This window comes from Heterodontus francisci, chromosome 11 (assembly GCF_036365525.1).
Source record: "Heterodontus francisci isolate sHetFra1 chromosome 11, sHetFra1.hap1, whole genome shotgun sequence".
Lineage (NCBI taxonomy): Eukaryota > Metazoa > Chordata > Chondrichthyes > Heterodontiformes > Heterodontidae > Heterodontus > Heterodontus francisci.
In genome coordinates this window covers 96,628,728-96,656,349 of record NC_090381.1, presented here as the reverse complement: position 1 = coordinate 96,656,349, position 27,622 = coordinate 96,628,728, and the positions used below count along the sequence as shown (strand labels likewise).

The 27,622-nt window shown below is 44.5% G+C and overlaps 1 protein-coding gene and 1 long non-coding RNA gene across 4 annotated transcripts in view; one reads left to right on the top strand and one right to left on the bottom strand.

Moving 5' to 3' along the window:
* LOC137375409 (sodium/hydrogen exchanger 9-like) overlaps positions 1–27,622 on the top strand; it is a 490,009-nt gene that overhangs the window by 277,800 nt on the left and 184,587 nt on the right. For all 3 annotated transcript variants that reach the window (XM_068042592.1, XM_068042593.1, XM_068042594.1), the window contains exons 10-11: positions 4,090–4,203; positions 17,454–17,565. In XM_068042592.1, the coding sequence (XP_067898693.1) occupies positions 4,090–4,203; positions 17,454–17,565 (226 nt within the window). The remainder of the gene's footprint in view (positions 1–4,089; positions 4,204–17,453; positions 17,566–27,622) is intronic.
* The window catches only part of LOC137375410 (uncharacterized), an 88,741-nt gene that overhangs the window by 35,551 nt on the left and 25,568 nt on the right, over positions 1–27,622 (bottom strand). The window lies entirely within an intron of this gene.

Here is a 27,622-nt window from a genome sequence, read left to right as displayed (position 1 = left end):
AAGACGAAGCTTTGAAAGAATATTGGGAATGTAGGACCAATCTGAAACGAGGAATTAAGAGGGCTAAAAGGGGTCATGAAATATCTTTAGCAAACAGGGTTAAGGAAAATCCCAAAGCCTTTTATTCATATATAAGGAGCAAGAGGGTAACTAGAGAAAGGATTGGCCCACTCAAGGACAAAGGAGGAAAGTTATGCGTGGAGTCAGAGAAAATGGGTGAGATTCTAAACGAGTACTTTGCATCGGTATTCACCGAGGAGAGGAACATGACGGATGTTGAGGTTAGGGACAGATGTTTGATTACTCTCGGTCAAGTCGGCATAAGGAGGGAGGAAGTGTTGGGTATTCTAAAAGGCATTAAGGTGGACAAGTCCCCAGGTCCGGATGGGATCTATCCCAGGTTACTGTGGGAAGCGAGAGAGGAAATAGCTGGGGCCTTAACAGATATCTTTGCAGCATCCTTAAACACGGGTGAGGTCCCGGAGGACTGGAGAATTGCTAATGTTGTCCCCTTATTTAAGAAGGGTAGCAGGGAAAATCCAGGTAATTATAGACCGGTGAGCCTGACGTCAGTGGTAGGGAAGCTGCTGGAGAAGATACTGAGGGATAGGATCTATTCCCATTTGGAAGAAAATGGGCTTATCAGTGATAGGCAACATGGTTTTGTGCAGGGAAGGTCATGTCTTACCAACTTAATAGAATTCTTTGAGGAAGTGACAAAGTTGATTGATGAGGGAAGGGCTGTAGATGTCGTATACATGGACTTCAGTAAGGCGTTTGATAAGGTTCCCCATGGCAGGCTGATGGAGAAAGTGAAGTCGCATGGGGCCCAGGGTGTATTAACTAGATGAATAAAGAACTGGCTGGGCAACAGGAGACAGAGTGTAGCAGTGGAAGGGAGTTTCTCAAAATGGAGACTTGTGACCAGTGGTGTTCCACAGGGATCCGTGCTGGGACCACTGTTGTTTGTGATATACATAAATGATTTGGAGGAAAGTATAGGTGGTCTGATTAGCAAGTTTGCAGACGACACTAAGATTGGTGGAGTAGCAGATAGTGAAGGGCACTGTCAGAGAATACAGCAGAATATAAATAGATTGGAGAGTTGGGCAGAGAAATGGCAGATGGAGTTCAATCAGGGCAAATGCGAGGTGATGCATTTTGGAAGATCCAATTCAAGAGTGAACTATACAGTAAATGGAAAAGTCCTGGGGAAAATTGATGTCCAGAGAGATTTGGGTTTTCAGGTCCATTGTTCCCTGAAGGTGGCAACGCAGGTCAATAGAGTGGTCAAGAAGGCATACGGCATGCTTTCCTTCATCGGACGGGGTATTGAGTACAAGGGTTGGCAAGTCATGTTACAGTTGTATAGGACTTTGGTTCGGCCACATTTGGAATACTGCGTGCAGTTCTGGTCGCCAGTGTAGGATTAGTATAAATGGGTGGTTGATGGTTGGCACAGACTCGGTGGGCCGAAGGGCCTGTTTCAGTGCTGTATCTCTAAACTAAACATTACCAAAAGGATGTAGATGCTTTGGAGAGGGTGCAGAAGAGGTTCACCAGGATGTTGCCTGGTATGGAGGGCGCTAGCTATGAAGAGAGGTTAAGCAGATTAGGATTGTTTTCATTAGAAAGATGGAGGTTGAGGGGGGACCTGATTGAGGTGTACAAAATCATGAGAGGTATAGACAGGGTGGATAGCAAGAAGCTTTTTCCGAGAGTGGGGGATTCAATTACGAGGGGTCACGAGTTCAAAGTGAGAGGGGAAAAGTTTAGGGGGGATATGCGTGGGAAGTTCTTTACGCAGAGGGTGGTGGGTGTCTGGAATGCGTTGCCAGCGGAGGTGGTAGACACGGGACGATAGCGTCTTTTAAGATGTATCTAGACAGATACATGAATGGGCAGGAAGCAAAGTGATACAGACCCTTAGAAAATAGGCGACATGTTTAGATAGAGGATCTGGATCGGTGCAGGCTTGGAGGGCCGAAGGGCCTGTTCCTGTGCTGTAATTTTCTTTGTTCTTTGTTCTTTGAGGCATTTACAACCATCTGCAATCAGAAGTGCTGAGTGGATGATCCATCTTGGCCTCCTCCTTAGGTCCCAAGCCAGTCTTCAGCCAATTCGATTCACTCCACGTGATATCAAGAAGCGGCTCAAGACACTGGATACTGAAAAGGCCCTGACAACATCCCGGCTGTAGTACTGAAGACATGTGCTGCAGAACTAGCCGTGCCCCTGGCCAAGCTGTTCCAGTACAGCTACAAAACTTACATCTACCCGACAATGTGGAGAATTCCCCAGGTATGCCCTGTCCACAAAAAAACAGAACAAATCTAAAGCAGCCAATTACCACCCCATCAGTCTACTCTCAAATCATCAACAAAGTAATGGAAGGTGTCATCAACAATGCTATCAAGGTCCACTTAAACAGCAACAACCTGCTCACTGATGCTCAGTGTGGGTTCCGCCAAAGCCACTCGGCTCCTGACCTCATTATAGCCTTGGTCCAAACATGGACAGAAGAGCTGAACTCAAGAGGTGAGGTGAGCGTGATTGCTCTGGATATCAAGGCAGCATTTGATCGACTGTGGCATCAAGGGGCCCTAGACAAATTGAAGTCAATGGTAACCGGGGGTAAAACTCTCCATTGATTGGAGTCATACCTAGCACAAAGGAAGGTTGCTGTGCTTGTTGGAAGCCAGTCATCTCAGCACAAGGACAAATGCTGCAGACATTCCTCAGGGTAGTGTCCTAGACCCAACTATCCTCAGCTCCTTCATCAATGACCTTTCCTCCGTCTTAAAGTCAGAAGTGGGGATTGTACAATGTTCAGTACCATTTGCAACTCCTTAGACACTGAAGCAGTTTGAGTCCATATGCAACAAGACCTGGACGACATTCAGGTTTGGGCTGATAAGTGGCAAGTAATGTTCGTGCCACACATGTGCCAGGTAATGAAGATATCCAACAAGAGAGAATCTAACCATCTCCCCTTGACATTCAATGGCATTACCATCACTAAGTCTATTAACATCCTGGGGATTACCATTGACCAGAAACAACTGGAGCAGCCACATAAATACTGTAGCTACATGAGCAGGTCAGAGGCTGGGAATTCTGCGGCGAGTAACCCACCTCCTGACTCTCCAAAGTCTGTCCAACATTTACAAGGCATAAGTCAGGAATGTGATGGATTCACTCCCTCCACCGCCAACCCACAGTGGCAGCAGTGTGTGCCATATACAAGATGCATTGCAGCAACTCACCACATCTCATTCGACAGCACCTTCCAAACCCGCAACATCTTCCACCTGGAGCAGCAAGGGCAGCAGACATGTGGGAACACCACCATCTGCAAGTTCCCCTCTAATTCACACACCATCCTGACTTGGAAATATATCACTGTTCCTTCACTGTTGCTGGATCAAAATCCAGGTACTCCCTTCCTAATAGCACCGTGAGTGTAACCACACCCGATAGGCTACAGAGGTTCAAAAAGGTGGCTCACCACGACCTTCTCAAGGGCAATTAGGGATGGGCAACAAATGCTGTCCTCGCCAACGATGCCGACATCCCATGAAACAAAGAAAAATCCAATATTGCCTTATTTTTACACTTTTGCCCAAAGTCAGAATTATTCCCAGTGAGTTTTTGTCCTGTAACATATCATCACAGGAAGATGCCAATTAGAAACTAAGTTGCTGCTGTCAGGAAAGGGTGAGTCAACTAAGAGCATTCCTAGAAGCTTGCTACACTGCAGCATTACCAGGGGTCTAGGATCAGGATCTCCTGTGCCTTGTTCAATAAAACTGAACTACAGCATTCGAAAGCCCTGGTAAAAGGGCAACTGGAGAACAATTCAAAATAATATATCCCATTCCATTCTCCTGGAGAGAAAATAAATAGAAGGTTACGGTGACCAAGTAAGTAGATGAGTTAAGCCTATTAAAAAAGGACAGACTTGCCCAATGGGTTCAATGCTGTGTAACTGTTCCTAAAAAAAATTTCTGAATGACTTTAAAATTGTTAGCTTTTCTGAGCAGTAACCAAAAGTTAAAATAAACAAATAAATGTGATTTTATTTTCCAGCTCTTTGAATTCATGAATTTTATGGCTGAAAACTTCATCTTCTGCTACATGGGTGTTGCAATATTCACCTACCAGAACCACATCTTCAATGCCCTCTTCATTTTCGGAGCATTTGTATCCTTTTACTAAACAACATTTTGTTATATCTTAGTATTCCAGAGAAATGGTGAAGAGGTTTTTTTTTAACCACTTTGGCAAACTAGGAGTGCTTAGGAATCAGTTTAGTAGCAGCAACTGCATTTGTATAGCACTTTTAACATAGAAAATATATCCCATGACGCTTCATGGAGGTGTAAGGGAAACATGAATGGCAAGCTGAAATTGGAGATATTAGGAGGGCTAACCAAGAGTTTGATTAAAGAGATGTGATTAAGGGCGAGACATAAAGGAAGAGAGGTGGAGGGGTTTGGAGAGGCAATTCCCTTAGGGTGGCCTCTGCAGCTGTAAGTGTCAGTGGTGGAATAAGGGCAAGGTGGATACACAAGAGGCCAGAATCAGAGGAATGTGGGTTTCTGGGGCAGGGAGGGGGTTGGTGGAGTTAGAACTGGAGGAGGTAATAGAGATAGGAGTGGTGAGGCAATGATAGGGTTTAATACAAGGATGAGAATTTTAAATTGGAAGTATTGGGGTCCAAGGGCCAATATAGGTTAGTGAGAATTGTAGTGGTGGGTGAGCATGACTTAGTGCAGTATAGAATATGAGCAACAGAGTTTTGGATGAGCTTAGGTTTTCAGAGGTGGAGGATGGGAGTCCAGCCATGATAGCATTTGGTGACAAATTCTGGTTGAGGGTTTCAGCAACACAGGGTCTGAACCAGGGACAGAGGCCCTGTTACAGAGGTGGAAGTGAGAGGTGTTTGTAACAAAAAATATTTGGGGTCAAATACTTAGCTGAACAGGACAGCAAGTTGCAGTTGGTTCAACCTGAGACAGTGACTGGGCAGGGTGATGGAATATGGTGACAAGGATGCAGAGTTTGTGGTGGGAATTGAAGACGATAGCTTTGGTCTTACCAGTGATTAGTTGGAGGAAATTGTTGCTCATCCAAGACTGGATATTTCAAAGACAATGAGGATGCCCATGAGCTCCTCGCACATTTTGTCAGAGGTGTGGGAGAAGGGGCATGAGAGAGAGGTTTAAGGAGATAGTTGATAGTGAAGAAAATAAGCCAGGGGTTATCTTTTCTCTAATCTTTGGACTAATTGGTGGTGTTAGCAGAGGAGAGTAATGCCTGGCATTGCTTGTTCAGCCAGATTTGATGATCAATGGCTAAATCAATTGGGTATTGGATATGCTCAGTCTGCACCCCTTGGACTTGAGGAAGTGAAGATGAGGGCCACAGCAGGGGGGAAATGGCTGTGATGGGAGGGAGTGAAGCTTCTGCTGGGGACAAGGACATCAAAGGTTAGAGAGAAGGGGTTGATTGAGCAGACCAGTAACTACAGAAGTACCATGGTGAGCAGAAGGCCACAATTACACGATTAGTAAGTTGGAAGTGTTGATGTAAATGGTTTGAATGGGGGGGAGGGGTGGGAGTGTTTTTTTTTAACAAGGACAGGTACAGAAGGAAGTGAGGTTTGAAGGAGTGGAGGGATGTGGATAGTGAAGGACAGTAGTGGAAGTGATCAGAGCTGAATTGTCAGTGATCAAGGCCATGGGAGTAGAAAAACTGCAGGAGATGGGAAGTTCAGCATATTAAGATACCTCGAGGGGTGCTATAGAATTTTATTTCTTGGCTGCAAGCAAACAGTTTTCTTTCTGTGAACTTTGTGCTCAAGATGAAGCATAGAGAGATGGAATAATTTTTCATTTCAGGCGCCCAACATCAATATCAGGCCAGGTCATGTTTGGCATAGTTAGATGCAGAATAAATGTCTGACTTTGTATGCAAAAGTGTGCCTCAGCCCTAAATTCAGTAGTGCAGTCACTTGGGCGGGGCGGGGGGTGGGTGTGGATGTGGTTGGTGGTGGGGGGAGTTTTTTCCAAGGATGGCTGCAGAAGGCGCGAGGGCTTGAAGTGGTGAAGTGACATGGGCAGTGAAAGATACAGGGAAGTAGTCAGAGCTCCAATGTGGCATTTTCCACTTCCCACAACAGGCATCTGGAGTCCTCTGAGTAAGATTACCAGTTCAGCCTTTAAATTGCCATTACCCAGGACAACCTGGATGACACTGCACCAATTTCGCTTGGACCTTTACAGCCAACAAGCAGGAGAAACTTTCATATCACAACCTGAGCTGGATGGAAAAGCTTTCACTTAACCCTTTGTACCATTCAGCCCCCTGAAATCATGCTTTTCAACGTGATGAGTTCCTGACTTCAAATGTAAATGTTGAACAAAGTTGAAGCAAATCTCCACAGGGGGAGAGGGAAAATTAGAGAGAGTGCCATTCAAAATCTCCTATTATTCACCTCATAGCTGGCAATCATTGAATGATATTATTGGATGCTTGATCTCAATCTGGGTAAGGAAAGTAGCAAAATAGAGTGTTTTTATTAAATAATAAAGTCAGTTGCTGATGTGCCAGAACGTTCTATGGATCCATGGCCTGCTCTATTTGCAATTGCCATGGAAACCATAGCTCTGACCTGATTTATGAGCTTCATTGTGGCACGGAGATTGTTTCCAATTTTACCCTTTCAGAATTGGAGCCTGGATAACTGTAAGATAATAGTGTTTAATTTTGCAGGGTTGTGAGTGCATTTCTCACAAAGCGAGCATTCCGTTGTTTCACACGCTGCTGAGTTGAACAGTAATTAGATCAGAACTGGGAAATGGCAATGACTGGCTCAATTGGCTTCTTATTCTTTAAAACATATGCTCTGGGCTGTGTATCAAACGGGTATTTTTGATTAAAAAGGAATCCGCCAAGTCCCCCAATAATTTTGTCTCTTTCTTGGCTAAATTAAGAATTTTACAGTACGCCATATGTAAACCGAGGCAGAAAAGAAGCAAAAAATGTTGACATGTCGGGAACCTAGCAGGAGCCTGTGACTTCTGCATTTAATTGGGGTGTGCTTCTAAGCATGCACGAAACCCCCGAGGAACTGGTGGTTTTTTTTTAAGGACAGCATTTGTTGCCCATCCCTAATTGCCCTTGAGAAGGTGGTGGTGAGCCACCTTTTTGAACCTCTGTAGTCTATGGGTGCAGGAACACTCATGGTGCTATTAGGAAGGGTGTACCAGGATTTTGATCCAGCGACAGTGAAGGAACGGTGATATATTTCCAAGTCAGGATGGTATGTGGCTTGGAGGGAAACCTGCAGATGGTGATGTTCCCACGTGTCTGCTGCCCTTGTCTTTCTAGTTGGTAGAGGTTGCAGGTTTGAAAGGTGCTATCAAAGGAGATGTGGGTAGTTGCTGCAGTGCATCGTGTAGATGGTACACACTGCTGCCACTGTGCATCGCTAGTGGAGGGAGTGAATATTTAAGGTGGCGGATGGTATTCCAATCAAGTGGGCTGCTTTGTCTTGGATGGTGTCGAGCTTCCTGAGTGTTGGAGATGCATTCATCTAGGCAAGTGGAGCATATTCCATCACATTCCTGATTTGTGCCTTGTAGAAAGTGGACAGGCTTTGGGGAGTCAGGAGGTGGGTTACTTGCACAGAACTCCCAGTCTCTGACCTGCTCTTGTAGCCACAGTATTTATATCTCTGCTCCAGTTCAGTTTCTGGTCAATGGTCACCCCCAGGGTGTTGATAGTGGGGGACTCAATGATGGTAATGCATTGAACATCAAGGGGAGATGGTTAGATTCTCTCTTGTTGGAGATGGTCATTGCCTGGCACTTGTGTGGCGCAACGGTTACTTGCCACTTATCAGCCCAAGCCTGAATGTTGTCCAGGTCTTGCTGCATATGGACATGGACTGCTTCAGTAACTGAGAAGTTGAGATGTATGTATGAAAAAAGCCAATTGACTGCACCTTTAGCCTAGATTCTGGCTTTAGCTGCCAGCGCATGGGTTTCCTGGGCTGTCTGAAACTTGCCAGCTTCAACAAGGTGAGAGCACTGCAGGGATTGGCTGGGCTGAGTAATTGCCAGGTTGGAAAGTCTTTAAGTGCAGAGCTGTGAGAGCTGCTTCTTTGCCTAAGCGAAAGGCTTTGCTCACAGGACTTGTTCTGAGTGTGTGCTTTCACTGCTTTGCAGGTGATATCGAAGATTTTGGAGGTCATTTCTGCTAACGTAGACTTTTTTGACTTTGATTTGCACTTTCCAGCTGTCAATCTTCACAGCAGCATGGGAGCAGCTTATGCAGTTTTACCTTGGACTTCTGGAGGAGCAACAGAACAACCAGCAGGAGCAACACCAGCAAGAGAAGCAGCTACTTTCTTCTCAACCACCTACAACTCCACAGGATAGAGGGGATGAACATAGAGCTCCAGCTCACAGAAGGTGATACCCCCAACACAGGGTATATAGGCAGAGGATAAGTTTTCGAGATGTGACTGAGCAGCAGTGCCTCAGAGACTCAGACTTTCACAGCAGGTCATTGCTGATATTTGCAGCTTCCCGGAACAGAACCACCTTTCAATTGGATCAAGGGGGTACACATTGCTAGGGGTGGTCAAGGGTTGCTGCTGGCTCCTTCCAGGGATCTGCTGGTGACAACTGCAGGTTTTCATAGCCAGCTGCGCACAAGTGCATCTCCAGCGTGACTTGATACCATGTTTGCCAGAGTCACCAATTACGTCCACTTTGCTACTGATGAGGCTAGTCAGAATGAGAGGGCGCTTGGATTTAGTACAAGAGCTGAATTCCCACAGCTACAGGGAATCATAGATTGAACCCCCATGTGGCAATTAAGGCACTGTCAGATCATCCAGGAGTATTGATCAATTGAAAAGATTCCACTCCAATGTATGTAACCACCAAAAGATTATCATGCATTTCTGTGCAAGATACGCAGGAAGCTGCCATGATGCCTTCATTCTGCACCAGTTAAGTCTCCCACAGATCTTCAGGCTCCAAGCAGTCAGTTCATGGCTCCTTGGAGATAAGGGCTACCCTCTAGGGATGTGGCTGATGACACCTGTAAGGAGTCCTGTACTGACAAACAGGAAAGATACAATAAAAGCCACATGAACACAAGAGTGGTCATTGAGGAAGCCATTGGGCTGCTGAAGATTGGACAGATCTTGGAGCACCCTTCAGCATGTACCAGCAAGAGCATCCAGAATTATACTGGTGTGCTCTGCCTTGCACAACATGGCACAGCAGTAGGTTGGTCATTTGTCTGGTTTTATACCAGACAGTCTGGTTTTTAGCTGGTCTGTTTACATCTGGTACTGGAAAACTTTACATCTCGTACACTGTTAGGATAGAAGAATCTTTTAAAGAGGCGTGCACCTAAAGTCTAAAAAACAATGACTAGCCAGGAATACACTGCAATTCAGTTTGCTTTGCCCATCAATGTTTTTCACGTGAACGTAATCCATTAAACACTCGTGGTGTTGATGCATTTTTTAGTTACGGGCTTGTGGATGGGAGGGCCATGATGACATCACCTCTGTGCGCGGTGACACCACTTCCCCCCCACACTGCTGGTCTTCTGTCTCTGGTGTCCAGTATTCTTGGTCTCAGGCAGTGGCCACCCCATGCAGCACAGAGGACTGGAACTGCAGGAGGAGGAAGGTGAGGAAAACTCTGCATCTTCGTAGGAGGAGGAGGAGCCTGTTGTTGCCAGGATCCCTGCAGCTGTTCACCGAGCTGCCAGAGATACCCAGGATGGATATCCCTTCAACACACACACGCACACAATTCAGCTAACCTGAGGCTGTGCAGCCATATGGAACACCAACTGCTCCCCACTCCCTGCCCCCTTCCCCCCCATCCCCGCGCCCGCCCACCAACACAAAGCATTCTCACAGTCAATAATCCTTTATCTTACTGACACACCACTGCTCATCATCTACTCTTGTCATACTATTTTCCTTAAGGCTGATGATAGCCTGTGGGTAGGTGAAAGACTGCACCGGCGATGACTGGACAGTGGAGATTTGAAATAAAGTTTATGGTGCATAAACATTGACAATGAAAGTGACAATTTCACACACTTTTAAACACCCAAGTGATTTCCCTTGTGAATCTACAGTCTTTCTCTTCTCTTTCCAATGATTCATACATGGTGCTAACCCTTCAACAGAGCTAGAGGCAGGCAGCTCGTTCCCCTGCTCTGATGCTCTTGAATGACGGACGCCCTGTGGGTTTTGGAGCCTGAGAGGGCCCCGCCAAAGAGTGCCCCAACTGTGCAGGGGCAGATTTGGCCTTTGGGACAGGTGGCAGCATGTAGAGCTCTGACTCAGATAGGGGGCCAAGGGGGAAGATTGAAGCGCCTTGAGCAGAGTCCACGCTTCCATGTCTTCTTTCTTCCTGGCCCATCTACACTTTCCTGCTAGCCAAGAGCTGCAGAACACTTTGCAGCACTTCATTGAGCACTGAATCACCATAGAGAGGCTTTCTTCCATTCTATTTAAACTGGCAGACTGAGTGTGCAGGTCTTTGTTGAAGGTCAGAATACATTCGGTTGCCGGCAGTGTCTGATGCAGGTGGCCACTTTTTCCATGTAGATGGATATGAGCGCAAAGGCCTGCGATATCATGGCGTTCATTCTAGAGACAAACTTCCCCAATCTCTCTCCAGTGGTGTGTAGAGCCTCGAGAAATGCTGACGGAATCTTACACATTTTCTGCTGCTGCTCTAGGATAGTTCTTTTCATCTCTGACCCCTGAGGATCAGCATCTGCATCGAACTGAGCAGAGCTTGGAGGGTCCTATGTTCTCCTGTGTCCTGTATCCTGCTCACTTGTGATGTCCAGCTTACCAAGTGACAACCCAGCTACCGCCTCTGGAGGCCCAAACATGATGTGTGTATCTGAGCTGGTGGAAAATGCACATGAGTCGTGTGATAGTGCTTCCTCAGAGTGCGCAGTCTCCTCTGAGGAATCTTCGTCCTCCTTCTGATCCAGCTCTTGCGGAACGCTGGAAAGACCTTTGGGAGATGAAAGACATAAATTAGAACTGACAAGGTGAAATGGTTCAAAGCCATAATTGTGCAGATGATCATATTTCAGTGGCTGCTGACATCAGGTCAGCTTAAGTGTTGTGTGCCATGTGGCTTTGTGATATCTAATTCTGTCACCAGATATCTGGGAAACCCCCATCTCGCCATCTCCAATGGCCATGCATTCCAAGACCCAGCTGATCTCCAGTGCATCCTTCTCTGCAGTGGTCAGGATGACAATGACAGGAAGGTCACCTCCAGTTCTCTTCCTCTCTCTGGTGTTCTGAGCTGTCTCCTGCAAGAAGAGAAAGAAGTGGGTTATGAATGAGAAATGGAATGTGTTGAGCAGTTGGAATGACAACATTTGTGGAGGGTGAGAGGGCAGTAAATGAGAATGAATATCAGTGGTGGCTGTTCAGATTGGCATGTGAGGAGGTGCCTTGAGAGGGAGGAATGGCTGGAGCAGCAAAATGTGTCGTTCTAAGGAGTGCTGTGCAGGAGAATACTGGGGAAGCCAGTGAGGGGCTTGGCACTTGAATGTGGCATGCCACTCACCTTTCCTGCCTTGACAAGGTTACTGAACCTCTTGTGGTACTGAATCCATGAGCAAAGGAACATACTTCTGCTGCTTACCTTCTCTGCAGCCACACCTGTTTTCTAAAGGCTGGCTTCTTCCTCCCAACTGTGGGGAACAATATTTCTCTGCAAGTCCTTATAGAATGTAGACTGGATCTATTCTGCCACTTACTAGGGTCCCTTTAAATTCTGAGGCTTGGATTGTGAGGTGTGCATCGATATTGCACCTACTTGGTCTGATTGGTCAGGAATCCCAAACATGGGATGCTAATACCGTGGCTGAGTTAAAGAGCCACAACAAACCCACTCCATGATCTTTTGGGTTCCAGACCCACCTCTGGCCTTCCCCACTGTAAACAGATCCAAAAATTAAATTCAGCTCCAAGTTGGAGGAAACAGAATGGGCAAAATGGAGTTTAGGGTCAGACTGAAAAACTCCTTGACTCTTAAGGGTGGGGCAAGATGTCTGAATGTGTAGCAGCCAATGGTGGTATGAAGAGGCGAGAGGCTGAGGCATACACCAGTGTCACTGTAGTGTTAGTCCTATTTATGCCCTCAGGCCCTGTATAGGGCCTTGAGCGCAACCTTCTGATTTGGAGGACAGCTGAGACAGAATAACATGAATTGCATATTACCTAAACAAGTATATTCCAAATGGTGCCTGGTGACCTGTCATTGCCTTGCATTGACTGAAAGATGCTTGTTTATGTGCCATCCAGTGGTCCTTTTGAATGTGATACCTGTAATCATTGCCAATTTTCTACGGGGAGTGAGATGGAAGATGTCTTCTTCTGCAAAAGTATCAGCTCATAATGGTGTTATGCAACTTAGGCATGCTGTCACTAAAAAGTAGAAGGTTGAAAAGTGATAGGATTGCTGTTTTTAGGATTCTAAAGGAACTAGATAACATAGACCATGATAGGCTCTTTCACCTTGTTCAGAACAGCAGAGGCACAGCACAGCCTATCCTTGAAATGGGTAAATTCAAAACAAATCTGCAGAAACAATGGCCCCGATATTTACGGGGAATTGGTGAAGGAAGGTGAGGGAGGGAACTTGTAGCAGCTGGGAAATCCAGAATTCCGGGTACCTTGGGTATCCTGGCAAATTTAACACTGGGACCTGATCTAAATTTTTTGACTCAGTTTCTGGTCATCAGCCAGTTAAATTGAGAGGTAATGACTGACAATAGGGCGGAAAGGCTTGCAGCACTAGGCCGCAGCTAGTGAGCAGAAAAGAGGGAAACGGAGAGAGATTGTGGATCGGGGGCACATCTCGTGTGAGGGACAGTGGATAATTTAGGAGTGCCGTGGATGCATTGGGGTGCCGGAAGGATTGGAAGGGGCGCAGGGATCCAATCATGTTCAGTGGGACACAGGGAAGCTTGGGGGCTGGTGGGAAGCACTCCTGCTTCTCCTGGCCCACAAGCAGTGCTGGAAAATCAGTTACATGTTGTATCTGACTGTTCTTGGTTCCCTTTGGCTGCCAGGATTCCTGAGCCCTGAGAAATCCAAGTTGCAGGCATTAAATCTAAATCAGAGCTAAAATTTGAGGTGTGCAGCCTCAATGAAATATTTAAATGACAGACTTGCCTCTGGGGAGCTAGTTAGTTGCCCACCTCCCCAGCCCGTCTCCATTAAAACTGGGTTGGAGGTAGGTTCGGGTCTCATTTCCCACATTGGAATTTTTAACCATCTCCCGTCCGTCTTGGGGGGGCAGTAAAAATTTCCCCCAATAGTTCATTGAGCGAGTAGTCAATTTACAGAACAGGCTCCCTAGGGAGACAGTGAAAGTAAAATTGAATCATTCACATGCAAGTTAGAAGGATATCTTTCAGAAATTAACATTTGGGGATGCAGCATATGAGCAGTTTAAGACATGACCCGTGGTAATTGTAACATGTATGGAAGGAATAGGTGACTTTAGATCTATGATTCTGAAACTCTCCACCACTGGGATTATCCTTATGTCAAGTCTGAGTTTGTTATAAACTAGTTGGTATGAATTGATTGCCACGATTATTCAACAACTCCATTATCGTTGAATCATGTGACTACAAGGATGGTAGAATGGAAACTAGACGGACCTTGGTCTTTTTCGTCTAGTAATTAAACATTGCTGAAAATAGAGACATGTTGTTGAAGCCTTTCGTCTTGCACTCATCAGGACAGAAAGAACACGTACACACATTGCGCCTGTTTCAGCTAAACAAAATAAGTGACAGCCATTCACTGGTTCATTCCTCAGGGCAATGTGTTGACCAATCAGAGTAAAGCTGCATGGTTTAAATTTCAAACAAAGCTTGGCAGTTAACTGTCAGTCACCATTAACTGGTGCATTCTCCATGGCAACACCTCTACCAATCAGAGTTCACTTGCCAACCAATCAGTACTCTCTTCTCATACAGTATAAAATTGTTGCTTTCCCTTACATTGGTATTCTTGTATTGTCCTAATGAGTGCAAGATGAAAAGCTTCGACAACATGTCTCTATTTTCAGCAATACTCTCAAGTTCTGTACGACCAAACAACTAATTACAATATTCCCATGTTCCAGAATTGTACTCCAGTTCTTAAGCAAAAGCAGCCTTTGTAAAGAACAAAACTGTTTCTGCTTAAGAATCATTTTAAGCAACTTTGATGATTGTGTGATATCTTTTAAGTAATCAAGCTTTACATGGATAAGAGTAACAGTAGGGTGTTTTTGATGGAATAAGATTTTAAAATAAGACATCTGCTTAGCTGGCAATACATTAACCTGAGATTATCTTTATCAAGCCTAATTATTTTATGTTCTTCGCATCCTTTTTAAACATGAATTACTTCCACTTGGGCTGTGACCAAAGTGAATAAGTTGACAGGGTGAGCCAGTAGTGTGGTGATGAAAGATTTAGCTTGCAGTCAAACTCTAATCAGCTGACAGTTATTTTCAGCATCCAGCCTTACCTGTGTAAACAGTTCCTGAACTCAGAATCTATGTCCAACATAAATTTATAGCTGGATTATAAATATATAACTCTAAAGGATCACTTGCACATCTAAGTTCACAGGTATAAAATGCTGTGAGAAGGGTAACTTTTGCTGTTGAATTTCAGGTACAACTGCTGAATAAGATTTTTATTTGAAATTTTGGCCATTAAGATAAAACATTTGCAATACTATTTACCTCCAGGTTGATCTGGGTTGTGAAGCAGGGGAATTTGCACCAGGCTGTTTTAATTAACTTCCTGGAAATTTTAAAGATTTTTTTCAAACTAATTACAGTTTTTAAACTGATAACTTTTACAAGGTTTCTCCTCTGGAGTTGTTCTTCATTGTCAATAGAATAATTAATCAAGGGAATCTCTGTAATTTCTGTCAGAACAATCAGCCCATTTTTAAACAGATTGTGAGAATCTGTGCTTTGCTCGATACTCAGACTGGTAACGTAACAAAAGTCAGTACTGGTGTAGCATCAAATGAAGGAACAAACCTTGAAATTTCTCCGAATTGGTCTGTTGACACTAACTTCTGTGATGAGATATAGAGGGCCTTAGGGACATTCTTCTTCTGAAGAAAGCATATGACAATAAACTACTTATATCAAATTTAAGGCTGAGTACGGTCACAAGTACTGTTTCAGAGTTACCTTGCTGAATATTTTAATAAAATAAAACAGCACGTGTTGGAGGGGGAGACGGTGGCGTAGTGGGTAATGTCACTGAACTAGTAATCCAGATGCTCTGAGAACATGGGTTCAAATTCCACCATGGCAGCTGGTGGAATTTAAATTCAGTTAATTAATTTAAAAATCTAGTATTGTAAGCTAGTCTCAGTAATGGTGCGATGAAACTATCATCAATTGTCATAAAAACCCATCTGGTTCACTAATGTCCTTTAGGGAAGGAAATCTGCCGTCCTTACCTGGTCTGGCCGACATGTGACTCCAGAACCGCAGCAATGTGGTTGACTCTTAACTGCCCTCTGAAATGGCCTAGCAAGCCACTCAGTTTACAGGTGATTAGGGATGGGCAACAAATTCTGCCCTTGCCAGTGATGCCCACATTCCATGAAAGACTGAACAAATACTCAGCAGGTCTGGCAGCATCTGTGGAAAGAGAAACAGAGTTAATGTTTCAGCTCTGTGTCATTAACTCTGTTTCTCTCTCCATGGATGCTGCCAGACCTGCTGAGTATTTCCAGCATTTTCTGTTTTTATTTCAGATTTCCAGCATCTGCAGTATTTTGCTTTTATTATTATGAATATTTTAAGTTTTATTTTATTTGGAATAGTATACTAGTGAAATTCATAGTCCAGAGTTTGTAATACTCTTTATTTCTAGTAACGTAGAAGCCACTTAAGTGGGAGATTTGTTTTTTTGCAATGACCCACTGGGAACTAATTCCCTTAAAGCATTCCTCAGGACCTAACTGTTGGATGGCCAAAGCTTGTCTATTTGATTAGGTAGGACAACAGCCATTGAATCTAAATAAAATGTTGTACTTATTTTAAGCTCTGTTTGCAGCTGGTCGAGAAATTTCAGGTAAAGGATCTTTATATGTCACTGCTTCAGTTTCCATGACTACACCTATCAGTACAAGAGCTGTACCTGACAGGCAAATAAAATACCCGCAGGCTTGGAATATTAGTAAGTCAAGGAGGTGTGCAAACAGAACAGTTAGCTGTGATCTCTCTTAGGCAGCATGGTCAATTAATTAGACACAATGTTCTGATTAAATGGCTTATTTCCTATTCTAAAACTTGTTCTTGGTGCTTCCTATGATTAATCTTCACAGTTTCTCAAATTTCCAGATTCCCATAGTGTCTGTTCCTTATACTTCCTCCAGAATGTTTTCCCTTACACCAGCTTGTTCTTTAAAATGACCTCAAGGCTGAGCAGACCTCTCCGCGGTCTTGGACTGGATTTTCCCTCCGGGGGTGGGAAACAGAGGTCGGGACTGTTTCCGGGTCCCAAACCTACCCCCAGGGGTGGTGGGGGGGGAAGGGAAACAGTCACTCATCTGTGATTTCACCCAGGGCGGCCAGTTAATAGCCAGAGGGCAGGTTCTGTGTCCAATTAAAGATGGCAGCCAGGCTCTGTAAGCTGGAGGGTCAATCAGAGGCCTTCTAGCTTGAAAGGAGCAGCAGGCTGTAAAGAAAGGTAAGTAAGAGAGAGGGTTCTTCAAGATGGAGGCGCCCTCTCTCCAACTTGTTTAAATCTTTAATTTAAAAATAGATTCTGCAGCCAGGCCAGCACTGTGGGTGTGAGGGCAGTGGGGGTGGAGGAGAGTCCCTCTACAGGACAGCCTGTAGCTGCTCCTGCGCCCGGGCAGGCAGGGAGGGCCTCTAGGCCTGAGTGGAGCACTGCCCGCCCCCCTGGCCTGACTGGGTGCCCACCTCCAGGCATCCGAACTGGCCCCTGCCACCTGAAGGAACCTGGAGGCTCACTGGAAAATTCCAGTGGGCCTCCTTTAATTGGCCTCAGGCTCATAATGAACCTGATTGGCCAGCCCCTGTGTGCGGATGAGTAGCTCTGCTGGCCCCTGATCCGGCCTCCATACAAATGGCCCGGAGGCATGATGGAGCCAGGGAACCGGTACGCCAGCTGGTGGGACGATTTTAGCTCTTGCCCAAAAGTCCAGTCCCTTGTTTCAAAAACAACAACTTCCATTTATATAAAGAAGTCTCTTGGTACAATGAGATGTGCAATGGTTATTAACCAACACACAGGGCAACCTAAAAGGGAAATACTGGGAGGTAAACATGTATCAGCTCATATGTTTGTTATGTTCCTTATGAGTACATCAACAGGTTGCCATCTTTGTGGCTCGAGCTTGTAATATATATCCTCTATCCTTCCTGCTCAACCTGCGGCGTAAAAGAAAAATCCCATGGAACTTCCAGCACATGATGATGTTTTCAGGTAAGTCAATTCTACCTGGTTGGTGATGTCTTGCTGTGAATATTCCAGTCTATATCTTAAAAGCAAAATACTGCGGATGCTGGAAATCTGAAATAAAAACAAGAAATGCTGGAACCACTCAGCAGGTCTGGCAGCATCTGTGAAAAGAGAAGCAGAGTTAATGTTTTGGGTCAGTGACCCTTCCTCGGAACTCCAGTCTATATCTTGTCTGGTAATGCTTCTGTGAAGTGCCTTGGGATGTCTTTCTGCATTATAAGTGTTATATGATACAAGTTGCTGGTGTCTACCAGAATAGAATCTGCTTGTAGGGCTCATGAAGATATAAGGGTCAAATCCTGTTAGCCAAAATTAAATTTGGCCTTGTGTGCATGTTTTTGTTTGGTTGGACTGATTGATTTGATGCTGGACTCCTGTCATGATCTCCTGGGCTCTTCTGCAGTGATCAACAGTTCAAACAGTTGATAAACCTACTGCTTTTCTCCCTTCTCATCCTTACTACGTATTTGTCAATTTAATTCATTTGGTCCCATTCATTTAGCACCCAACAGGCATTCGGGGCAGAAAGTTAACTGTCTCCAGCCTTTCCATGCACCCTATTTCCTACCCTGTGCTTTATTTACCATACATGCCAACCTGACAGCTTCTTCAGCCTCTAAACCTATCATGAACCTTCCCACTCTCAGACAGAGAGTCTGGATCTGTGCTTTCCAAAGAAGTCAGTGAGAATGTGTCAGCACAGATACAGAAATGTGCATTTATTTGGTAGGATGGAGGTAATACCGTAGATCTTAATGTGAAGTTTCCATCAAGGCAGATGTTTTCAAAACACACAAGGCATGCAATGCTGCTATGTCCAAAATGGTATGCATTCTTGAGTAGACTTCAGTCACTTCAGTGCTTTTGCGTTGAATGCGTACTCCTGTTGACTGTTTTTCCTCCCATATTTAAGTGGCACCAGCAGAAGGGAAGTGAGTAGCTGGGTATTAGAACGGGAGGTTTTGTAGTCAGGAAGCTCAAAGCTAGCAAAAATATTTGACAGAGTCACTCGATTCATCAGGGCCTTAACATCATTTGCCTTTGACCATGGAAGCAAAAAGCTCTTTTCACAGTCGGAGCATTTAAATACTCTCCCACAATATATAACCTCCCATTTGCCCACATTAAAATGCAGCTGCTATGTATCAGCCAATCTACTAATCAGCATACTTTCATGTCTGGCATACTGTGTTTATTTAGTAGAAAATGGAAAAACGTTTATGAAAAAATAAATGTTCCCCTTATCCAATAAGCAGCCAGAACCCCGACAGCAAACATTAGTTACCACAAGAAGCCTGCTTGATGAGCATCCAAAACTTGAAATCTTAACTTTTCAACATTAACAGTGCAGATTTGAGCAGCATAGGATTTTATAACTGTTGCCAGAGTACCTGCTGGGACTAACTGAGGGAAACAATGAACAGCGGATCGAATAGCGGCTTATGAGTTGGGAGCTAACTTAACAAACACCTGTCGCTTGGACTTGAATTTAGACAGATGCGTGTGTGAATCCTGGCAGATGGTAATGTGTTCAGATCATCCCCCTTCTGAATAGAATGCAATCTGTAGTATAAATGGGACCTATTTGTCTCAATGAGGTACAATGGACCATATAATCATGGTTGTTAAAAGGCTTAGAGACTATCATTTTCAGGTTTTGCAGTCTGCCTGGAACCAACTGCACAGTGACTGGTTGCATTGCGAGTCCAAGGCACAAAATGACCATGTTTGTGTCTTGGAGTTTAAGGATGAAGTAGTGCATTAGTGAACTTTCCTAAATGACTGAAGAACACAGATTTAAACTTTGGTGACTTGAATGTCATTTCAACAATGGGACAGCCAAGTCTCCACATTGTACTCTAACCGTGGCTATGATCAGCCATGGTTCAGTTGATAGTTCTCAACTCTGAGTGACAAGATTGTGGGATCAATCTCTCTCAGAGACATGGCCACATAGTCCTGGCTGACACTCCAGTGCAGTAGCGAGGGAGTGCTGCACTGATGGTGGCTGAGCTGTTAAATCAAGGCTCTGTCTGCCCTCTCAGGTGGACGTAAAAAATCCTATGACACTATTGTCCTGGCCAATGTTTATCCCTCGACCAATATCAGGTTACCTGGTCATTATTACAATGCTGTTTTTGTGACCTTGCTGCTTGCAAATTGGCTCCTGCAAATTATTTACCTATTCACAAAGGGATACCGGTCTAAATCTTCATGGTTTTAAATCCTGGCATTCACACTATTGTGTCATCTCCTTCCATGCTGCCAGTCATCAGAACAGTACTCTGAGCAGTGCGCCTAGGGTGATGGATAGGATGGAAAATGAGCTGGGGGCAAACATCAATACCCTCTCCTGATTGACCAGAGAGTATCAATGGCAAAAGCCTGCATTCATCTGCCTATCAACAACAATTTGTATTTATACAGTGCAATTAAAAGTAGTAAAATGAGTCAAGACACTTCACACGAGCGTCATCAGACAAAGTTTGAGTAAATGACCAAAACTGTGGCCAAAGAAGTAGGTTTTAGGAAGTGTATTAAAGATGTTATGGACAGTTGGAAAGGGGCATGGGTGGTGCCCACTGTTTACATCCCAACTGACTGCAATCGTGTTTTGTTAAAATGTTGTGTTTGCCCCTGAGTGTCTTTCAAGTCAAACAAACAGATAAAGGACAGGTTTTCTTGTTAGTTAAAAAACACAGATAACTGTTCATTATTACACAATTTCCAAAATGGTCGCAACCTCACCCATGCACACATTCACTCACACACACATATACAAGAATGGATAGATACAGAGAAAAGGGTAAGTAGTTTAAAGTTCAAAGTGAGATAAGTGTTCATTGTTTACAGTAAACCTGTTGAATCTTCTCAGGAGGACAGTCTTTTTCAAAGGTGCAGGCTTGGGTGTTTTTAGTCTTGAACTTGTTGAGGTGTTGCAGAGTTCTAGTGGTTACCACTCAGCACAAAGCTGGTGGTGTGGATTTTATTAACTTCATAGATGGTGAGTCCTAAAGTCACTTTGTGATGTCTCTGCTGTGGTGGTCATTCAATTATTGTTCAGCAGGGTTCTTCTTGCATGGCTGGATCTCTTGCACAGCCTCTTACTAGACTACTCTCTGAAGGTGTTGGCTTGATCTCTCCTCTCTCTCCAGAGGGTTACTTTTTTAAGGTTAAAAAACCCCATCACATTTGAGTTTCTGTTAGGAGACAAATGGCCCTCTCCCCTGGTGTGACCACAGACTGGACTATCGATTCATGTCTGAATGGGAACCATTCTGTTAACATGATGCTATTTCATGCCTATTCAATTTTGGTTTGAGCTGCGAGTCCTTTTGTCTCCAGAATGCTTTGTTAGTTCATTCATGTCTATAAGAATCCTTAACATGTAATAGTGCTCTTTTCAATTTCAAAGGGATTCTCCCCAGAGCTATTTCAGATGGTTTTAATGAGTTCCATCTTTTCAGACAGGTTTGGTGATTTTCAGTACAGGAAGAGTCATGTGACCACTACTCCATTTTGACTGTTGTACAAGTGTCCATGTTCTTGTGGTTTTGTTTAACTGTTGACTTTTTAAATTCATAATTCTTCCGTTTCATTGTTGCTTTCATCACAGCTCCTTCCGTGCATGACAAAAGAGAAAAGAGAGGCAGAGAGATTTAAGGAGGGAATTTCAGAGCTTAGGGCCTTGGCAATTGAAGGCGAGGCTACTAATTGTCCATTTTGGCAGGAAGAAAAATAAAGAAGCATATTATCCGAATGGTGAGAGATTGCAGAGCTCTGAGATACAGAGGGACCTGGGTGTTCCAGTGCATGAATCACAAAAGGTTACAGCACACAATTAGGAAAGCTAGTAGAATGTTATCGTTTATCGCGAGGAGAATTGAATACAAAAGTAGGGAGGTTATGCTTCAGCTATACAGGGCATTGGTGAGACTGTATCTGGAGTATTGTGTCCAGTACTGGTCTCCTTATTTAAGGAAGGATGTAAATGCGTTGGAGGCAGTACAGCGAAGATTTATTAGACTAATACCTGGAATGGGCAGGTTGTTTTATGAGGAAGGATTGGACAGACTAGGCTTGTATCCACTGGAATTTGGAAGAGTAAGAGGCGACTTGATTGAAGCATATAAGATCCTGAGGGGTCTTGACAGGGTGGATGTGGAAAGGATGTTTCCCTTCGTGGGAGAATCTAGAACTAGGGGTCGCTGTTTAAAAATAAGGAGTCACCCATTTAAGACAGAGATGAGGAGAAATATTTTCTCTCAGAGGGTGAGTCTTTGGAATTCTCTTCCTCAAAAGTTGGTGGAAGCTAAGTCTTTGAATATTTTAAAGGCAGTGGTAGATGGATTCTTGATTAGCAAGGGGGTGGAAGGTTATCAGGGGTAGGTGGAAATGTGGAGTAATCAGTTCAGCCATGAACTTAATGAATGGCGGAGCAGGCTCAAAGGGCCGAGTGGCCTACTCCTGATCCTAATTCGTATGTAATGGTGGAGCGATTAAAATCAGGGATGCTCAAGAAGCCAGAATTGGAGTGGAGATATCTCGGAGGGTTGTAGGGCTGGAGGAAATTACAGAGTTCAGGAGGGGTGAAGCCATGGAGGGATTTGAAAACAAGGATGAAAATTTCAAAAGTGAGGCATTACTTAAGCAGGAGACACTGGGTAGGTCATTGAGCACAGGGGTGATGGGTGAATGGAACTTGGCTCAAGTTAGCACATGGGTTTTGGATGACCTCAAGAGTTGGTAGTTGGGGAATGGAATTTGTGGCAGGGACCAAAGACAATGGGTTTGGTCTTCCCAATATTTAGTTGGAGGAAATTTCTGCTCATCTGGTACTGATGTTGGACAAGCAGTCTGCCAATTTAGAGATAGTGGAGGGGTCAAGAGAGTCAGTGGTGAGGTAGAGCTGGGTGTCATCAGAGTACACGTGGAAACTGATGCTGTATTTTCAGGTGATGTCACTGAAGGGCAGCCCGTGGATGAGAAATAGTAGGGGGCCAAGGATAGATCCTTGGAGGATACCAGAGATGAGGATAGTGAGGATACACTGACTGAGATTACAAAGGAGGGGAAATACCAATCAAATGCATTACTTTGTTTTATTTTAATGAAGATAACAAAGGTTTTGTATTCATCAAGGTAGCAGTTATTAATAAAAACAGAAAGTGCTGGAAATACTCAGCAGGTCTGGCAGCATCTGTGGAGAGAGAAGCAGAGTTAACGTTTCAGGTCAATGACCCTTCATCAGAACAAAGATGCTGCCAGACCTGCTGAGTATTTCCAGCACTTTCTGTTTTTATTTCGGATTTCCAGCATCCTCAGTATTTTGCTTTTAAAGCAGTTATTAATGCTGGGGAATTGACCTTCTCCCATATCAAACGGCCAGTGCCAGCATCAAACACTCCAAGTCAGCTATGGCAAGAATAACACTCCCTTTACTCTGCCCCAACAGTACACCTCGGTTCCAACCTAGGAATAGCCATCCAAGCTGCAGTGGGGATGTTTTTTCTGTTTGCCACACCAGCCGCCCTGTGACCTCTGAGTGAGATGATCAGTTGTTCATGTTCCAATTAGGGGCAGGTTTATACTGTCGGCTGAGGCGCACTAGGAACTGGATTTAGACTTCCCAAACTCATTTCACATTTGCTACACACAGGGAATGTCAGTGCTTATGACAAAAAACAGGGTTTCTGCACTGAAACTATTCAAATTGCTGATTATGTAGAAACTCAGTTCTTTTTAATACGAACAGGGAGAAGGTACAACTAGCGAGAGTGAAATATACTTCTTGCTTGGAGGTTATTAGTATCTTCACTGAAGTCTCTCATTTTCTCCATGGTCTGGAATGAGTTATTCAACTGCACATGAAGCATCCCAGTGAAAAATATAGGGCCTGAGTCCTGTCACTGTTGCAATCATTACTGAACAGCTTGTAGAGAATTGTACTAAAACCGCTATTTGGAAAACAATTGATTTTTCTTTCATCTGAAACTCTAGACATTTAATAAGCACTATTAATCCCCTGATATGAACTCTTCTGCACAATTACAACTGCCATTCCCAATAGCTGTCAAACTAGCTTCATCTGGGTTTTCAGGCTGGTTGTAAAAGATGTCTGGTTTCCAGTTCTTGTTTAACTAATGGTATCAGCAGTTCCCTCCTTCTGCTATGTATCTCCTTTACAGTGTACACATACCTGCTCCTGAGCATCTTCAATGTTTATTGAACTTGTACAAACAAAACAGACCCAGAATACTGAGCAAGGAAATAGAAATCCAGTTTTTTTAAAGTAACGTTGCTGAAGTCTAATTTTGGTTCTCCACATTTTAATATAATTTATTGCCCTTTTGATTCCCCATTTCCCACATGAGAGTGTAGTCTGATGATTTTCTCCTGTGCTTATTGCAGTGCTGATGTGGAGCTGTTAGTTCAGTGGTTTGTCCTCAGTAGATTTTCCCCTGTTCCCCACTGAGGAAGTGTCAAACCTTCCCTTGTAATGGCATGGCCTGAGACTGAATACTTGCCTTGCAGGAAATCAGGCCATCAACCTACAGGGGACCCAGATGGGAATTTTCTGCTTAGTGAAATTAGAAGCAAAAAACTGCAAATGCTAGAAATCTGAAGAAAGAGAAAATGCTGGAGATATACAAAAAGGTAGTCGGCATCTGTAAAGAGAGCAGTCAGATTAACAGTTCAGGTGTAATCCTTCAATTGTGCAAAACTTATGTAAAAGTGAGGATGTCATTTACAGCCTGTGCCTTCCTCCTAATATCAACAAGTAAATAGAAGTCCAGTCTGGTTCTAATAAGCTGTTAATATGTATTCCATTTCCCTTGGTATTTTATTCTGCTTCCCCTTTTGCTACTGCATTCCCCGAGTGAGAGTGTAGTTTGGTGAAATGTAATTGTATTTTTAATTTTCAGCAAGGTATAAAGGGCTTCATTAATTTGGTCAGTGACCTCTTCCTGTAAATCTGTGCTGTTACTGAGGCGTGGTCTTCAGCCTGTCCTTTAATAGACTGCCCCGTATCAGGACTTCCATCAAAGGGAGTGCTGTTATTCACATATAGCAGCTATTGTGCCATTGTGAGTAACGGCAGCCCTTTAAGCTCTGCTGACTCATCAGATTTTGCACTCCCTGACCAAATGTGCTATATAGTCCAACCTTTCATGTGCCAGTGGCCTATTCAAATTAAGGGGGACTGAGAATTTAGCTCCTTAAACATTTATCTTCTATTTTTTAAAAACCCTTAAATTTCAGCTTTTTGAAAAATCAGCTGCCACAATTATATACTGGCCACTGTGAATATACGGGAACTACCATTGGATATTCAAGAGTATGGTACATTCTCATTCTGCTCAGCAGCATGGACCCCTTTCAGTGGATAAATAGATGAGTAAAGACCCCACAAGCAAGCTAACCTCAGACAGAATATCTATCTGTCCACCATTGGATTTAACAGAGTTAAGGTGCATGTCAACCATTTCTTTCTCCTCTCCCCACCCTGCCTCCCCCTATCCATGCCTGATAAGATTGCCAAGAGGGGAGATACATGCCTCGCACTGGACGGTGAATCTCCATTCATATTCAGATTTAATATCCCATTCACAACAGCCCCCTTGACAGGCACACGCACACACACATGCACGCACCCAACCCGTCGATACCCATCGATATCTACCTGCCAGCTACCTTTATATTAAAGCAAAATACTGCAGATGCTGGAAATCTGAAATAAAAACAGAAAGTGCTGGAAATACTCAGCAGGTCTGGCAGCATCTGTGGAGAGATAAGCAGAGTAAACGTTTCAGGTCAGTGACCTTTCATCAGAACTGGCAAATATTAGAAAAGAATTAGGTTTTAAGCAAGTGAAGGGGGGTGGGTTTTTTTTTTATTTTAGAGATACAGCACTGAAACAGGCCCTTTGGCCCACCGAGTCTGTGCCAACCAACAACCACCCATTTATACTAACCCTACAGAAATCCCATATTCCCTACCACCGACCTACACTAGGGGCAATTTACAATGGCCAATTTACCTATCACCTGCAAATCTTTGGCTGTGGGAGGAAACCGGAGCACCCGGCGAAAACCGACACGGTCACAGGGAGAACTTGCAAACTCCGCACAGGCAGTACCCGGAATCGAACCCGGGTCCCTGGAGCTGTGAGGCTGCGGTGCTAACCGTTGGTGAGGAAGAGAACAAAACGGAAGGTGCTTTTTAAAAAATTCATTCATGGGATGTGGGCGTCGCTGGCTAAGCCAGCATTTGTTGCCCACCCCTAATAGCCCTTGAGAAGGTGGTGGTGAGCTGCCTTCTTGAACCGCTGCAGTCCATGTGAGGTAGGTACAGCCACAGTGCTGTTAGGAAGGGAGTTCCAGGATTTTGACCCAGGGACAGTGTGTGATTGTGCAGAGGGCAGGAGAGATTAAATAACAAAGCTGTCATGAGACAAAACCAAAAAGCATGTTAGTGCTTGTGGTTAAAGACAAAGCATTAGGCCAGAGAGAGTGTTAATGGCAGAATAATGAGCAGCTCCATCCACATGAAAAACAGGCACATGGTTAAAAAATAAAATAATAAAAAATAGAAAAATAGAAAAAGGTCAGTTATGCTCTGAAATTGTTGAACTCAATGTTAAATCCACAAGGCTGTAGAGTGCCTATCAACCTGCAAGTCTTTGGCTGTGCGAGGAAACCGGAGTACCTGGCGGAAACCCACGCGGTCACAAGGAGAACTTGCAAACTCCGCACAGGCAGTACCCAGAACTGAACCCAGGTCGCTGGAGCTGTGAGGCTGCAGTGCTAACCACTGTGCCTCCCCCCCTTATAGGAGTCCTTATAGGAAGCAGGGTGTGAGGAAGTGTAGTCAAGGTAGCCATGGGAGACGGTGTGCTTATAATGAATATTAGTAGACAGCCTATCCGCAGAGGTGGAGACAGAGAAGTCAAGGAAGGGAAGGGAAGTGTTCAAGGAAGAAGCGGAGAGCCCTCAGACCATCCTGGTGGGGATGGAGGTGTACACCTTGAACAGAGGCCCAACCAGTCCCCATCCACCACCAACCCACATCCACCTGGCTGAACTTGTTCTCACATTGAACAACTTCTCCTTTCGTCCACTCACTTCTTTCAAATACAAGCTGTTGCTATGGGTACCCACGTGAGTCCTAGTTATGTCTGTCTTTTTGTGGGAGATGTCGAACATTCCTTGTTCCAGTCCTACTCAGGCCCCCTCCATTACCTATTTTTCCAGTACATTGGTGACTGTATCAGTGCTGCTTCCTGCTCTCGCCCTGAACTGGAAAACTTCATCAACTTTGCTTCCAATTTCCACCCTTCTCTCACCTTGAAATGGTTTATCTTCGACACTTCCCTTCCTCAACTTCTCTGTTTCCATGTCTGGGGATAGGCTGTCTACTAATATTCATTACAAACCCACCGACTCCCACGGCTACCTTGACTACACTTCCTTACACCCCGTTTCCTGTAAGGACTCCATCCCATTTTCCCAGATTCTCCATCTTCAACACATCTGTTCTGATGATGCAACCGTCCACAACAGCGCTTCTGGCATGCCTTTCATTTTCCTCAACTGAGGATTCCCCCCCACTTTGGTTGACAGGGCGCTCAACCATGTCCGACCTATTTCCCGCACTTCTGCCCACAACCCTTCCCCTCCCTCCCAGAACCGTGACAGGGTTCGCTTGTCCTTACTTTCCACCCACCAGCCTCCACGTCCAAAGAATCATCCTCCGCCATTTCTGCCACCTCCAGCATGATTCCACCACCAAATACATCTTCCCTTCCAAAGGGATCGTTCCTCCGTGACACCCAATCCTCCATCACCCCCGACACCTTGTCCTCTTCCCACGGCACCTTCCCATGCAATCGCAGGAGGTGTAATACCTGCCCTTTTACCTCCTCTCTCCTCACCATCCAAGACCCCAAGCATTCCTTTCAGGTGAAGTAGCGATTTACTTGTATTTCTTTCAGTTTAGTGTATTGTATTCTCTGCTCACA